Source organism: Xenopus tropicalis, chromosome 7 (genome assembly GCF_000004195.4).
Source record: "Xenopus tropicalis strain Nigerian chromosome 7, UCB_Xtro_10.0, whole genome shotgun sequence".
Lineage (NCBI taxonomy): Eukaryota > Metazoa > Chordata > Amphibia > Anura > Pipidae > Xenopus > Xenopus tropicalis.
Window position 1 is genome coordinate 90,064,151 of NC_030683.2, and position 14,180 is coordinate 90,078,330.

The following is a 14,180-nucleotide window of genomic DNA, read 5'->3' on the forward strand; positions in this document are numbered from 1 at the left end:
ACATAAAAGGAGATATTATGGTCATTATAGTCATGGTTCTGCAATTTTTAACTAATATGATCAGCTGAGACAAGACAAGGAAGAATTTGGAACATAATGGAAAATAAATGTTTTGAGTAGTCCTTTTATAGCAGCAGCATGCAAAGGTTTTATAGTAAAACAGGCTAAATAATTGAAGGAGAAACTTTAAAGGGAAACCTTTGCTATTAAAAAATCCAGATTCTTTTAGGTTTCTAATGAATCTGTCACTAATTGGCTTTCTTATTTTTCAGCTGTTAATTTAAATAATCCGCATGTAGAACACAGACCACCCATGGGACTTAAATTATGTGCTAAAATGTAATGGTGTAAGATGACGTTTCGGTCTCTCTCTCTCTCTCTTATATTATTAAACTAACATGTTTTTTTAGCTGTAATAATGACTTGTAGGCAGCCATCTCAGTGCATTGTGCCTGATTCTGAGCTTTCAGAAGGAGCGAGCGCTACACATTAGAACTGCTTTCTGGTAACCTATTGTTTCTCCTACTCCCATGTAACTGGGGGAGTCCCAAGCCGGACTTGGATTTCTTACTATTGTGTGCTATTCTGATATTAACTGTGAGCTGCTATTTTGGGAGTGGGAGGGAGTTATATCATTACAACTTGCAGTTAAGCAGTAAAGTGTGACTGAAGTTTATTAGCACACAGGTCACATGGTTGTGGCACCTTGGGAAATGAAGAATATGGCTAGCTCCATGGGAAATTTCAAAATATAAAATAAATTTTGTTTTTGAAAAAAACAGATTTCAATGAGGATTCTGCTGGAGAAGCTCTATTAACTGATGTGTTATAAAAAAAAACATGTTTCCCATGACAGTATTCATTTAAGCAAACTTGCTTAAAGTTGCTGTTGATTTAGGTGTGTCAAAATATTGTTAGGCAAGTTTATAAGTGTAAAACTATGCACAGGGCTCACTGGGTAAGACTGGATTTGAAATATCCCACTGGAAGAGTTGTTTTTTGTTTTTAAACCATTGTGTCTCGGTCTACTATAAGCCAGAGCATTCCCACAATATCATATAGAGAAAGTTCGCAGGAAATGATTGCATAGTCAGTAAGTAATAAATACTTTGGATCCATAAGTATATTCAAAAGCGATATACCTCTATACAAACTACAGGCAAAAACACCAGTGTCCTTGGGGCAAATTAAATATGACAGTAACAGAGAAGACTAAAATTCAAGAAAAGATAAAAACTGATGTATTGTGATTGGGCGATTTATTAAACTTTATGTAAGCCTTTTGCCTTTTTTTAAATGTGACGTGACAGTTTCTCAGATTTGAGTTCTGTGAGAAGTTGAAGCCAGTTCTTTTCTCTCAGGTGTCTCTAGGGAAATGGAACAAGTCTTTATTTGTTCAGCCTTTATCCTGGTACCCTTCAATCTCTGCTTTCTGCCCCTTGAAACTATTTTAAATCCAAGCACAAGTCTTGGTTTAGTTAAAGAATGCCTCACTTTAACTTTCATAAATGATGAAAGCCGCTGCTCCTAATTTCTTCTATTTCTCCCTCTACAGCTCTCTAATTTCATTTTTTTTGCATGGTTGCTGTGACCCCGCTTACCCTAGCAACCAGGCAGTGATTTCCGTAGCAGAATGTAGCATGAATAGGAGAGACCAATATAAAAAAATAAACAATGAAAAAGTAAGAACTGCCAAAAATGCAGCCTCCCAGGCCAGTTATTTGAGTTGCCAGCATTAGCAATACCACCAAACTGACATTTTAAACTGCAAGCTGGAAAAAGGCAGAATAGGGACATTAATAAAATACTGAAGACCAACTAAAAAGTAACTAATATTAGGACAGTCTACATAACAATACAAGTTACCTGAAATGGGAACTGCCCCTATAAGGGTAAATAACAATAAATTATATATATATATATAAAAAATTTATAACAACTTTCAGTATGACAGCAAGGGTCCAGTTTACCCTAGAAACCAGCTAGTTGTAAGTGTTTTGGTTGAAAAAGTAGGGATGCACTGAATCCAGGATTCGGTTTGGGATTCAGCCTTTTTCAGCAGGATTTGGATCTGGCCGAACCGAATCCCAACCCTTAATATCACGTGACTTTTTGTCACATAAACACGGAAGTTGAACATTGTTCATGCAGTTCTGTTTAATCTCTCCATGGCTTAATTTGCATTTACAAATTTGGATTTGGTTCGGTATCCCAAAATAGTGAATTCAGTGCATCCCTAGGAAAAAGTAATATAGCTGGTGGGATTTTTCCCTATTCCCATCCATGAAAACAAGTAGAAAAGCTAGGTTATCATAAAACATTTAATCAGTATTTTAGAAGCACATCAGTTATTTAGTCCATAGATTTAGTTTTTACCATTTTTCAAGAGGATTGTTTTTATACAAAGGTTGACAGTAGATTCATTAATGCATAGTAACTATATGGTTTAGATCCATTAAAATTCAATAAAACAGCACAAAGACAATACACACATTCTGCACAACACAGTACACCTTACTGGAACAATATGGTAACACTTAGCTCTGCTAAATCCTTTACGTGTAGTAGCTGCCTCAAGAGATTTGTCCTAAAGCATGAACAAATGGTTTTTCATTAACCACTGATGTTATTTTTTTTCTTACATTGTGAGCAATATTTCTATTCTGGTCAGTCCTTTAGAGCAAATAGGAATCTCTAACTTATTATGAACATTTGTGTTATTGTTATTAGCTCTTCTGCTTTTCTATGTGTAAATATTTGACACCCTCTAATGCATAGGGGCCACAATGCAGTACATTTGTTCCATCCCATATGTAACCTCAATTTCAAATCAAAGTTGCCATATTCCTGTACTTCACAAGTGTTTCTTGCCTCTGCATTTAGTCTGCCAAAATAACTAAAAGCTGATCTCTGGTTACATCACATTTCTAATAATATCATGTTATGTTATATAATCTATACTGACATTCCTTTTGTCTCACACCTAGCTCTATCATTTTGGTTTCTTAAGCTTAACTTTATATGCCAGAGAGCAACAACTGGCATGTCTAGAATGCAAATGATGAAATAATCGCATTATATGGAACATCTTACAACCTGGGGACATTTCACATTATCCAGGGTTTCTGTAACTGCTTCATGTTGCAGAGGATATATTTAATGTGTTATAGCCCCTGTCTGTACTCTCCCAATGTATTTCCAGCCATCTCCTTCCTCCCTTTGTGCATAATTAAAGGAGACAAGGGGTAGGAAAAGTTGTCTTGGGGGAGACTTTGACTGCAAATACTTTTACTGGGATCATCAGAGGTGCAGCTTAACAATAAGCAATCTATTAACATAGTGTTTTTTTTCTAATGCCTGTAACTGCAAAGTTTCATTTAGTAGCCTCAAATTCATCTTGTGTTGCTGCAAAGATTATTTAACGGCTCTGACTAGAGCAGATTTTGCTATTGGATGCTTATGGTAAACTGTAGCTAGCTTGTCAAATATATAGGGTAGGGCAGTATGTATTATTCCTGACCAGCACCATCAGTGGTTTCCCTTTTGCTCCCTCTTCTGTCCTGCCTTTGTTCCCTGCATTCTGGCAATGGAAAAATATTACTTAAGCCAGAGAAGGAGATGCAAGACTTGTCTATTTACCACCTCTTTAGTTGTACTGTAAATATTAGGATTAGTTTATGGTTATAGGTAGCTGGCCTGAGAAAACAAGTGTGGGAGGACAATGTTCAGTGTATAATTAGTTCATAATTGGCATCCTGATATTGCCCTGGGAATTTAAAGATAAGCAATTAAACTATGCTTATTGACCAGATCAGAATGGTCTCTGAATAATTCCATTTATGGAATATATTTTTCCTAAAACAAATTTTTCAAAATACAGTCATGCATACTTAACAGCTCACTAGTACAGAGAAGCACATAAAAAGCCAAGACTGGGTACAAGTAGTAACTCCAGCAGAACAAATCTAAAAAATAAAAATGATGGTGCTGATCTTTGCTGCAGCAGTATCTTATGATTTTGCACTGTCCGAAGCCCCTTGGTTTTCCTTGTTTGTTCCAAGGCGCTCTCCCATTTCCTCAGAGAAAGCAGAACAGCACGATTTCTAGAAACAAGAAGCATAGATCTTTTAGAATACAATAAGTGTCTCCAAAAATTGAAAACATTATGGACTCTGTTTATTAATTATAAGTGAATTAGTCGTGATCCCTTCCCCATACCTGTACAAGGGAAGTCATAATACTGCACTAAAGAGGACATCTGCTGCAACTCTGTAAAGGAGGATAGACTACTTGACGAAAGGATGAGTTGTTTTCAGTTGGGCAGTAAGGATGTGACCTGCACAGCCAAAAGATGTGCAATTGTTCAGTAGAATAGAGACTTATAAGAGTGGGTCAGATGTTTCCTTACTGACAAGCAGGGCATTTTGCTCCAGAGGGCTACACAAATGATTTATGCAGGAAGTTTTCTGTGTTTATTTTTTGTATTCAAGTGGAATGATTTTTCTCTAGTGCAAAGTTATCTGATTTATTTGGCCTTTGTAAGTTAGAACTTCTTTGTCTTGGACAACAGCCTAGAATTGGCATAGTACTGCTTCAGTTAAATAAAAGTGACTGTGACAGGAGAACAGCCCCAAACTATTCTTTAAAAGCCATAGATTTTTTTGTATATAAAAAAAAGTCATAAAAACAAGTCTCTGCAGACTTCCTGTGCCCGGTAATCTTCTGAATCTCTTGAGAGAATGACCCCTTTCTTCTATAGAAAGTGATTGGTGTAGCATTTGATGGATGATTTTTCATTACTTAACCAATTTCTTTCTTCAGATATTGGTCAAAAGCTTGATTGGGCAGGTTGAAACATTTTTGTTTTTAAACAATTAAATTTATCCCTTGATGGGATGGAGAGATTTCAATAGCTTAACAATTTGGAAACTGCACATGTGTTGGTCGGTGCTTCGATTACAAAATGATGACAGGCGTCAGAGATTGCATGTACTGCCCGTTAATTCTTTGGTAAAACGGTCATTTCAGTAAATTACAGCAGAATATATATATATATAGTGGCTCAAAGGAAAAAAGGAATCACAAAGATATAACTGTATAACTTACACAATTTGTGTAACTGTCGCAACATGCCTGTGTCCCCTTGCGGAAGAAGATTTTATCGGGCCCAGCACAACACTACTCGCTCTTCCCCCCCTGATGGCAGCCCTCGGAAATGACTCCAATGAGGATACTGGGCAGTGAGTGTGGCAGCAAGTGAAACATGGGGAATGACACATGGGTATAAAGCCTGTAATGACCAGGCGGGATTAAGAAATGAAAATGGCAAATGGAATCATGAAAAAGGCAGTTATGGGCACATGGTGGTTGGATGAGCGTGACATATAGGGAGAGGAGAAAAAGAGCTAAAATTGGCAAATGAGTGGCGAAGGTGGCACACAGGGAGAGAGGAAAACCTACTGAGATTGGCGCATTGGATATGAAGATAATGGTGTATCTATAGGGTAGCTTGTATTGGCACTTTGGGTTGAAGAGAATGACACATGAGAAAAGGGGTAAAAGGTCTAGAACTTTTATTCATAAAGGTTAGGTAGAGAGCATATACAAAGAGAGAGGGAATGGCACTTAGACTGGCACACAAGAGTGAGGGAGGAATGAAAAATAAATCCTAATGATGCTGTAAATGGCACTTAGACAGGGGTATGGAGGAGGGATTGGCACATTAGAATTGAGAGTATGGAATAGAAAATTGTAGATTGGGCAACTGGGAGAAGCAGTGCAGTGCTGCACATACGTGGATTAACTAATACATTATAGGGACTAGAGATAATATACAATATTCTCTGGTCATCTACACTAGCCAATGCCTCTTCCAATGCATCATGGTCACTCATATTCACTCATTTTTTGCAGTTTTGTAATTTTATTTTACACCACACATACCTTTTGCTGATCTGCGTTGTTCCTGGCTTTTAACACAAGCTCAACCAAAGCTGCTATAACACCCAATGCCAAGCCAATACCAAGAATGAGGAATATTCCCCCCAGGGTATGTGGCTGCACAGGGTTCCATCCAGCACTGCGTTTCATGTTGCAGGTGTTGTCCCACCACTTTTTCCTTAGGTATTCTATATTACCCGACTCTGTTTGTTCCAAAATGGCAACACTCAGTGGTTTAATAAGTGGAGAGTCTGTAATACAAAAACAAAAAATTGTTGAGTAATTTGTCACAAATGTGGTTTTATCCGAACATAACTCTCTGTGTGTGTAAGTTAATAAGGAATGCTCTTTTTTATTTATTTTTTTAATTTGCTAAATTTACAAAATATCTATTGGAGATTAATACAGTACATACAGCACCAAAATTGCCCTACACATACATAACGTGTATATATATATATATATATAAAACTTGCCACAACAAGTTGTCTTTACTGTGTTTTCACACAAAATTCTGTGTGCCACAATTTGCTGTGTGTGCATGCCCAAATGTACAGCTTAGAGGAAACATTGAGGGTCACTGATCCCAGCAGCCAAAAAACTTTTGTTTTATATTTTCTATTCTTTGTATTCAGGCTTCTTCTATTTACTGTTCAGTCTCTTATTCAAACCACAACCTAGTTGATATGTTTAACTGAACCCTAGCAACCAGATAGCCTCTAAAATTCCACTGCACAGCTGCTGAATAAAAATCGAAAAAATTAAAAAAATCACAAAATAAAAAACAAAGGCCAATTACAAACTGTCTCAAAATATAAATGTCTCCATCATACTAAAAGTTATTTTAAAGGCTATTACGTTAATAATTTTCATGGTTTTACTAAAGTTCTTTAGTTGGAGTCAGAAATCTGAACGGCCAGCTACCAAATAAAACAAATTAGTTGTTTGCTCCACAGGGAAAATATTATTATATTAAGTATAATAAAGCAGGTCAATGGAAATTTACCAAACACCCTTACTGGTGTTTTTTTCTACAAAAACAAATATGTGAATGGTGCTTTGGGTTGCCACTTTTTCTGAAAAAAAAAATACAGGTGTTCCTGTATTTACATTTATTTCCTGTTAATAACATTGGTATCAAGCACCAGTTTTACCAGACAGGTGGCAATCCTGTAAAGGTTTTAATATGTTTTAATATGTTAAATATTATTTTAATATAGTGTTATTTTGCAACATGTTGTGTACATGTGAGTGTGGGTACATGTCTCTGGGAAATACCTAATGAAGCAGCAATGCCATATCCTCTGCCTGCGATGATCTGAGGGGCCCTGACAAGATCACAGTGCTTTGCTACCATGATGTCTTGCATAACAGACTCGCCAAGGAAGGCATAGTTTGACTCTTTAACCCGCCGGACTCCCTCAGCAAATGATTTCACAAGAAGCTCATCTTTTCTTTTGTCCATATATTCATAAATCATTCTGTATGTTGGATTCTTGGAATTCTGTATGGAAGAGACACAACAAGCAGGCTTTATTGATGTTCATTTAAGATATTCAAAGCCAAATCTATATGACTTTGAGGAGGGGGTAGGAGAAACCCAATGCACAACAAACTTTTGGCATTAGATTTAGAAGTTGGATCAAGTTCTGAGTTAGTGATATAAGGGTAATGGCATACAGGGTATTTTGACCACGAATATTGAGTACTACAGGTACATTTTGCAGGAAAAAACATGATCTGATAACACACAGTGCCTCCCTTTGGCAATAAATATTTAAATTGTTTTGTATTTCAGGAAATAACACAAATCTTCATAAATGTGTGATAATGAACTATGAATTGGTCCAAAATTATCTGCTTTATCATCACTGTTTTTAACTTGATTCAATGCAACACAATGTTACATTTCCAAGTGATATGAGGTCAGGATTTCAGATGTGATTAATTGTTTTATCACCCAAAATAAATCGTATATTGGGCACCTGAGCTAGTGTAATCTGAGATATTGGCTGAAGATCTGAGCTAGCTACGGCTTCAAAATAACATTATACAGGAATTGTATAGGTAGCTCAGTGTATTTTGGATGCATGGCCCAACAGGGCAGATTATTTAACATAATTTTGGGGGTAGGTGGTACATGGTTAAAAAAATCAGAGTATTATTTCCTGAGGGAAACCTCACAAACAGGGAACTTGAAGTTACTCCATTTTTGATCCTTTCATGGTAGATAATTAGGTTATAATTAAACAACCCCTCTCCCTTCCAAAATACTGTGCTTGTTTAGGCCTATAGAGAAGCAGAAGTTCATTATGTAGGGGAATTATATGTGCACTAGGAATATTATTATCTACTTTACAATATTTTCAATACAGACCTTAAAGAATTGGAATGTTGAAGAGCTGTTGATAGTTCCAAACTCAAGAGTTCTTTGATTGACCAAGTCTTCAAATGTCTGAATGTTTGTAGTTTGCATACTGTCAGAGTTTAGAAAGGCGGCAAAGCTTGCAATATATGCAGCAACCAGGACTATGGAAAATATCCACCAGATGACTGCTATGATTCTGGCAGAAACAGATTTTGGGTGTGGTTCTGCACCTATGGAAACAAAGCTATGGATCAGTACCAGAGCATTACCCAGCACAGTAATTAAAACTATGTTTTTGTTGCTTAATCTTAATGTAGAATGATTGTATTTTTTATACAGCTGTTTTCAGCTAAAATCCCATAGTTACTGAGAACACAGGAGGACAAGAGGACTTCATTAATAAATGCAGTTCTTTGTGCAAGTGTGCAATTCTAGTCTGCCATGGTTTTTTACCCATAGATTCTAGCTTTATGCGAACACACTAAATAGTGCATGTTCCCCAATACAGCCACAAATTGACATCTACTTTAGTGAATCAAATTGTAGTGTGCCTTTTTCTAAGCATTTGTGTGCTAACTGGGTCACTTGCCCCCATGTACAACTTGTTTGGGCAGCTTGAATGGACCCATTGGCACCTGCTTCAATATTCTAAGTAGTCAGTATAGGGTAAAATACCTTTATGAATAATATCAAAGCGCCTTCACTTCAATATAGGAATTTGGAGTTGAGTTTGAAAAGATGTCTTTGAAGAAGGAGCAGTGATGTTAATGGTCGTAAGAAATAGAAAGACACTGGCTTATTTATCAAAACTTGGCAAATTTGCCTGTGGGTAGTAACCCATATAGAAACACACTGTGACTTATTTATCAACACTTAGTAAATTTGCCAGTGGGTAGTAGCCCCTAGCTATCAATCACCGATTGGCTTTTTTCAGCCAGCTGCAGGTATAACAATGAATGTAACCATTTAATGGGCTACTGCCATGGGCTAGTTTGCCCAGTGTTGATAAATGGCCCCCACTGAGAAAAAGAGAGGCATCAACAATGAGAATATGAAAACAAGCTAGGGATCAAGAGGGAGTAGGGAGAATAATTATAATGGGTGGGTGTGGTAAAGGAAAGGCACACCTAAAGGGAGTTTAAAAAATACATTTTGGATGAAGATGCAGTAGCTTTACATGTAGATGCTAATAAGGAGAGAGGGTCAGTACCAAAAATGGAAGTAGTAGAGAAGGGCAACAGAGAGAGAGAGAGAGAGAGAGAAGAATGGAGGAACAAGAAAGGTACCTTGGGGAGGAAGGGGTGAGCAAGACAGATGTACTCAGGAGAGAAATTGATGGAGAACTTTGTCCATAGAAGAATATGATAAAAGAAGCACAAATATAAAGTAGCAACAACCAAAATGTGTTCCATAATATTTAGTTTAGAAATGTGTAAATGTGCTGAAAATTAAGGATTAAATGTCATAGTAAATCCTTCATTACCAAATATAAAGTACTACTGAGCATGCAATTAGCAGCTAAGTGGCTGCAACAGACAGTTTTAGTTCTTGTAAAAAGAACTATACAGATTGGAACTCATTGTGTCTTTGCCAGCATTCATTACAATTCCAGACACTGGAATTTTTCCTGCGTTACATACAATTCTAATCATAGCTGGTATCAGTCTTTCTTTATATGCAACTAAACACATGAGATTTGAGATGAAAATCCTCTAGGCAATACACAAGCTGTCTTGCTTGCCAGTGAAAAGATTAATAACCTAAAATGTGTGTTGCTTATTTGTCCCCAGTGCATGAGAACTCAGAAGCTAGGTATCATCAGGCCCGGATTTGTGGAAAGGCCACAAAGGCCCGGGCCTAGGGCTGCACAAGTTTAGGGACGGCATGCCGCCCCGCCGCAACAGAATTTTTAAATTTGGCTCCCATACGGAGCAGTCGGGACCTCTCCCCACTCTGCTCCGTATGGGAGTTTAAATGTGCGATTGCACATGTGCACTGATCGCGCATGCGCACTCAGGGGGAGAGGGCGCCGCGCGATTGCGCATGCGCACTGGGGGGGGGGGGGGGGCGGCCTCGGGGCGCCGCAAAGTTAAATCCGGCCCTGGGTATCATTTCCTTTTGGCATTGACCCAACTGCTATTGAGATCAACTAAATCCCCTTGTATTCTTACAAGAATCTGAGACACTTCTAGTTGGGTAGATTGGCCAATTTTGACCATACTACCTGACTCAACAAAAGTCTTGTCCTGTTTGGCATAAGCCCTGCCTGTCCAACATCTTATTACCAGACCAATTATATTAATATAAAATTGGTTCTCCCTTGGCTGCTGTAACAGTCTGTGGTTTTTGGAAGACTTTCCCCAAGATTTTGGAAAATTTTTGGTGGGATTGCTTCTGTTCAGCCAAAAGAGCAATAATGTGTTTAGGCACTAATGTTGGGGATCAATCTTGGCTCTAAAATTCAGTTGGGTTTAGGTCCAGGCACTGTGCAGGCCAGTTAAGTTCTTCTACTCCCATCTCAGCAAATCTGCCCTATATGGTCCTAGCCTTGTGAATGGTGGCATTAGTGTGCAGAAACAGGAAGGAGCTTTTCCCAAATTGCCGAAACAAAGGAGAAGACACAAAATTGTCAAGAATATAATTATATGATGTAGCCTTAAGCTTAGCTTTCCAAGGAACCGGGGACCCAATCCCAAACCATGGAAAACAACCCCAAACCATTATTCCTCCTCCATTAAACAGCATTAATCATTTAAACTGGTAGTGTTCTCTGACAAACCCAAACGTTTTATCCAGACCAAATGGCAAAATGCAGTTTATCACTCCAGGGTATGCATTTTCACTCAGCAGTCCAGTGGTGGTGACAGTTAAGGTGCCCATACACTATAAGATCCGCTCGCTTGGCGATCTCGCCAAGCGAGCGGATCTTCACCCCATATCCCCACCTACGGGTGGGCGATATCTGTAGCAAGAAACGTAAAAAAAAAATAATCCGATCGTTTGGCCCTGGGGCCAAACGATCGGATTACATTTGTGGTTATGGGGCAGTCGGTTCGGGGACCGCATCAACGAGCCGATGTGGTCCCCGATCCGACCGGATTTTCTAACCTGGCCGATCGAGATCTGGCCAATTTCAGGCCAGATATCGGTCGGCCAGGCCGCTCTGTTCTGCCCATACACGGCCCGATTAGCTGCCGAATCGGTCCAAGGGACCGATATCGGCAGCTATAGTCGGCCCGTGTATGGGGACCTTTACACCTGATGCTTGACATTATACATATTGGTTTAGGTTTGTTTGCCCCGATCACTGATAACAAATAAATCCCCACAACCCCTACAAATAGATCTTGTGCTGAAATTACTTCCAGAGACAATTTGGGACTCAGCAGTAACTGCTGTACATGAGGACATGCCATTTTGTATGGAGTATCTGGATACTTTTAGATAAATCTATAGTCAATAGTGTATTTCAGCCTTTGGATTGGTTTTGACAGACCATTTGGATCACATTTGACCTGTATACACTGAAAATGTAACCTATTGATGCACCTTGTTGGGTTGTGTATGATGAAGTCATGGCGCCTCCATGCTTATGATTATTCAACAACAAAGGGAACAATAGTATTTTGCCATACCCCTTTATGACTACATCACCCATCTGTTTGGCCCTTGAGCCAATACCTTGAAAGGTCAATTAGTGCATGGCCACCTTAAGAGGTATAGTCTGCCCTACCTTGTAACGTAAAAGCACCAACGCCAAACCAAAGGCTATTCAGGAAGTTAAAGTTATTCTGTTCCGTGGAAAGTTCAGTCCATTCACAAGGGCTTAATCTACAATGAAATAAGGTAAGGTAAGGAAAATAAGTTAAAAATGTTATTGGTCCAATAGGACCTCATGAAACAAAACGACTGCAACCTAAGATTAAGTTTAAAGATATACATCATGTATAAGTATAGTTTTCCTAAAGCAAATAGCAGCTTTCACCTGGTGGCCATTTTCCCTCTGATACATAATCAGTTACATTTAAAACAGCCTACACACGCACAGACCATTATTCAGCATACGTTTCATCAGGAATACAGGCTCACACAGGCAGGACTGTCTTTGATAAAAGTTCTGCTTTGTTTGAGCTGAGCTCAGGAGAGAAAAGGAGAAAAAATTGAAGCAGACAGCTAGAGCTGAGTCTATGGGAACCAGCAATGCCATCTCTTCACTGGCTGCTAGACTGGGGGGCCAGTTTAGTAATCTGAGCTTGGAAGAACTGAGCATGCCCACAAACCAACAGCCAAAGCAAATTCCTGAGGGAGGGAGGTGAGTGGGTTACAGGAGGAGAAGGAAATCTAAGTGATTAAGGAGATGCTGCAGCCTTACTATTAACCTCTGGCAGGTATTGAAAGATTTCAAAGAGGCTGTTCCCTGATTAAATTTTTGCGTGTGGGGTTTACATGTCCTTTAAAAAAAATAAAATACAACATTCCTTTTACACTGAAAAGTTTCACTACACTTAAAATGTACTGTGTTCTCTGTAGTTGGGACTTGTGGCTAAGAACAAAGATAGGCATTATATTCCATGTGCATTTTACAGAAATACAAAATAATAGACATTATTGCTCAACACTTCCTGATAGCAAAAAGGTCAAACTGACTGAGGCAGAGTTGTTTGCAGTACTGTATGTACATAGGGGGTAAGCAGACAATTAGTTGCTATGTTCTTACCTGCCAACAAGGAAAAGGCAGAGGCTGGTGACCACATAAGCAACCAGAATTCCTATCCAAGTTTCCTTACTGAAAGGAGTTAAAAAGCCAAAGAGATATGAGTTCTCAGATACATCATCTTTCCTCAGCAGTATACTGATACCAGTTTGCATGAATGGCTTTGTGAAGGCAAGTTCTCTTTCCCGGGCGCCAGTTATTGTTAAAGGAGCTACTGCCAAATCAGCTTCCTGGTGAAAAAACATGAAGGCACGCATAGTTAGGCTAAGTTCATCTTACCCTGACAGTGTCATTAGAAGTGAACTATCAGGCTGGGTTATATTTTCCAGCCTGTGAAACATAGGGCAAGATGAAATGTTATATTTGTTGCCAGCTTTAGTTGAATTTCTAAGGTGCCTATATGGACAAGCTGCATTGCAGCTAGACTAACAATATAGACTTGCAGTTCCCTTTATCTAATTTTCTTTTGGTTTGGGATTATTTTCAGTATTTTGGTCAGTAATTGATAAGGTTTAAAAAATATACAGTATTAACACCCGTTACCTGACTACAATAGGCCTCATTTACTAACAGCAGGTAAAGTTCAAAGTACAACTATGGCTTGCCACGTTATAATGTATTTTTCCCCAGCATTTCATTTCCATCCTTTTGTAAACTATGAGCGATCTGTGTGTGAATCGGTACTGGTACTATATACACATTAGCATGAGTGTGCGCTTTTTACACCCTCCATTTGCACACAATTCAGCTGACAACAGCGGATGATAGTGTGCAGTGCAGAATGCAAAGTCAGTCCTGGTAGTCAAAGGCAAGTGGTAAGGACAGGGTTCCATCTTAGTCACAATAAATAGATGGATAAATAGGCAACAGTGTACTTGTTGATACAATAGTGATAACATTTGTAGAGGTGGTGTAAATCCTTTGTTTATAGGATTTTTACATGAGCATATTTGTGCCAGTTTTTGTGCTTAGGACCTCTGTTTCTAGCTGCTAATATATTTGCAATACTGTTGATTAAGCAAAAGCTTTAGGTGAGTTTTTGTAACGCAGTGCAATAGCATGCAACTAATTCTGTAATACTAAGGGCCACATTTACTAATCCAAGCACGCTCCGAATGCTTTTTTTCGTAATGAGCGTATTTTTGGCAACAATTTCAT

General features: G+C 38.5%; 1 protein-coding gene across 1 annotated transcript in view; it reads right to left on the reverse strand.

The window, feature by feature from the left end:
• Positions 1-2,303: 2,303 nt before the first annotated feature.
• Positions 2,304-14,180, reverse strand: part of grik5-like.1 (glutamate receptor KA2) — a 31,554-nt gene continuing 19,677 nt past the window's right edge. The window contains 6 exon segments of the mRNA NM_001079097.2: positions 2,304-4,103; positions 5,944-6,191; positions 7,219-7,444; positions 8,318-8,538; positions 12,042-12,139; positions 13,026-13,252. Of these exon segments, the coding sequence (NP_001072565.1) occupies positions 4,011-4,103; positions 5,944-6,191; positions 7,219-7,444; positions 8,318-8,538; positions 12,042-12,139; positions 13,026-13,252 (1,113 nt within the window). The 3' untranslated portion in view covers positions 2,304-4,010.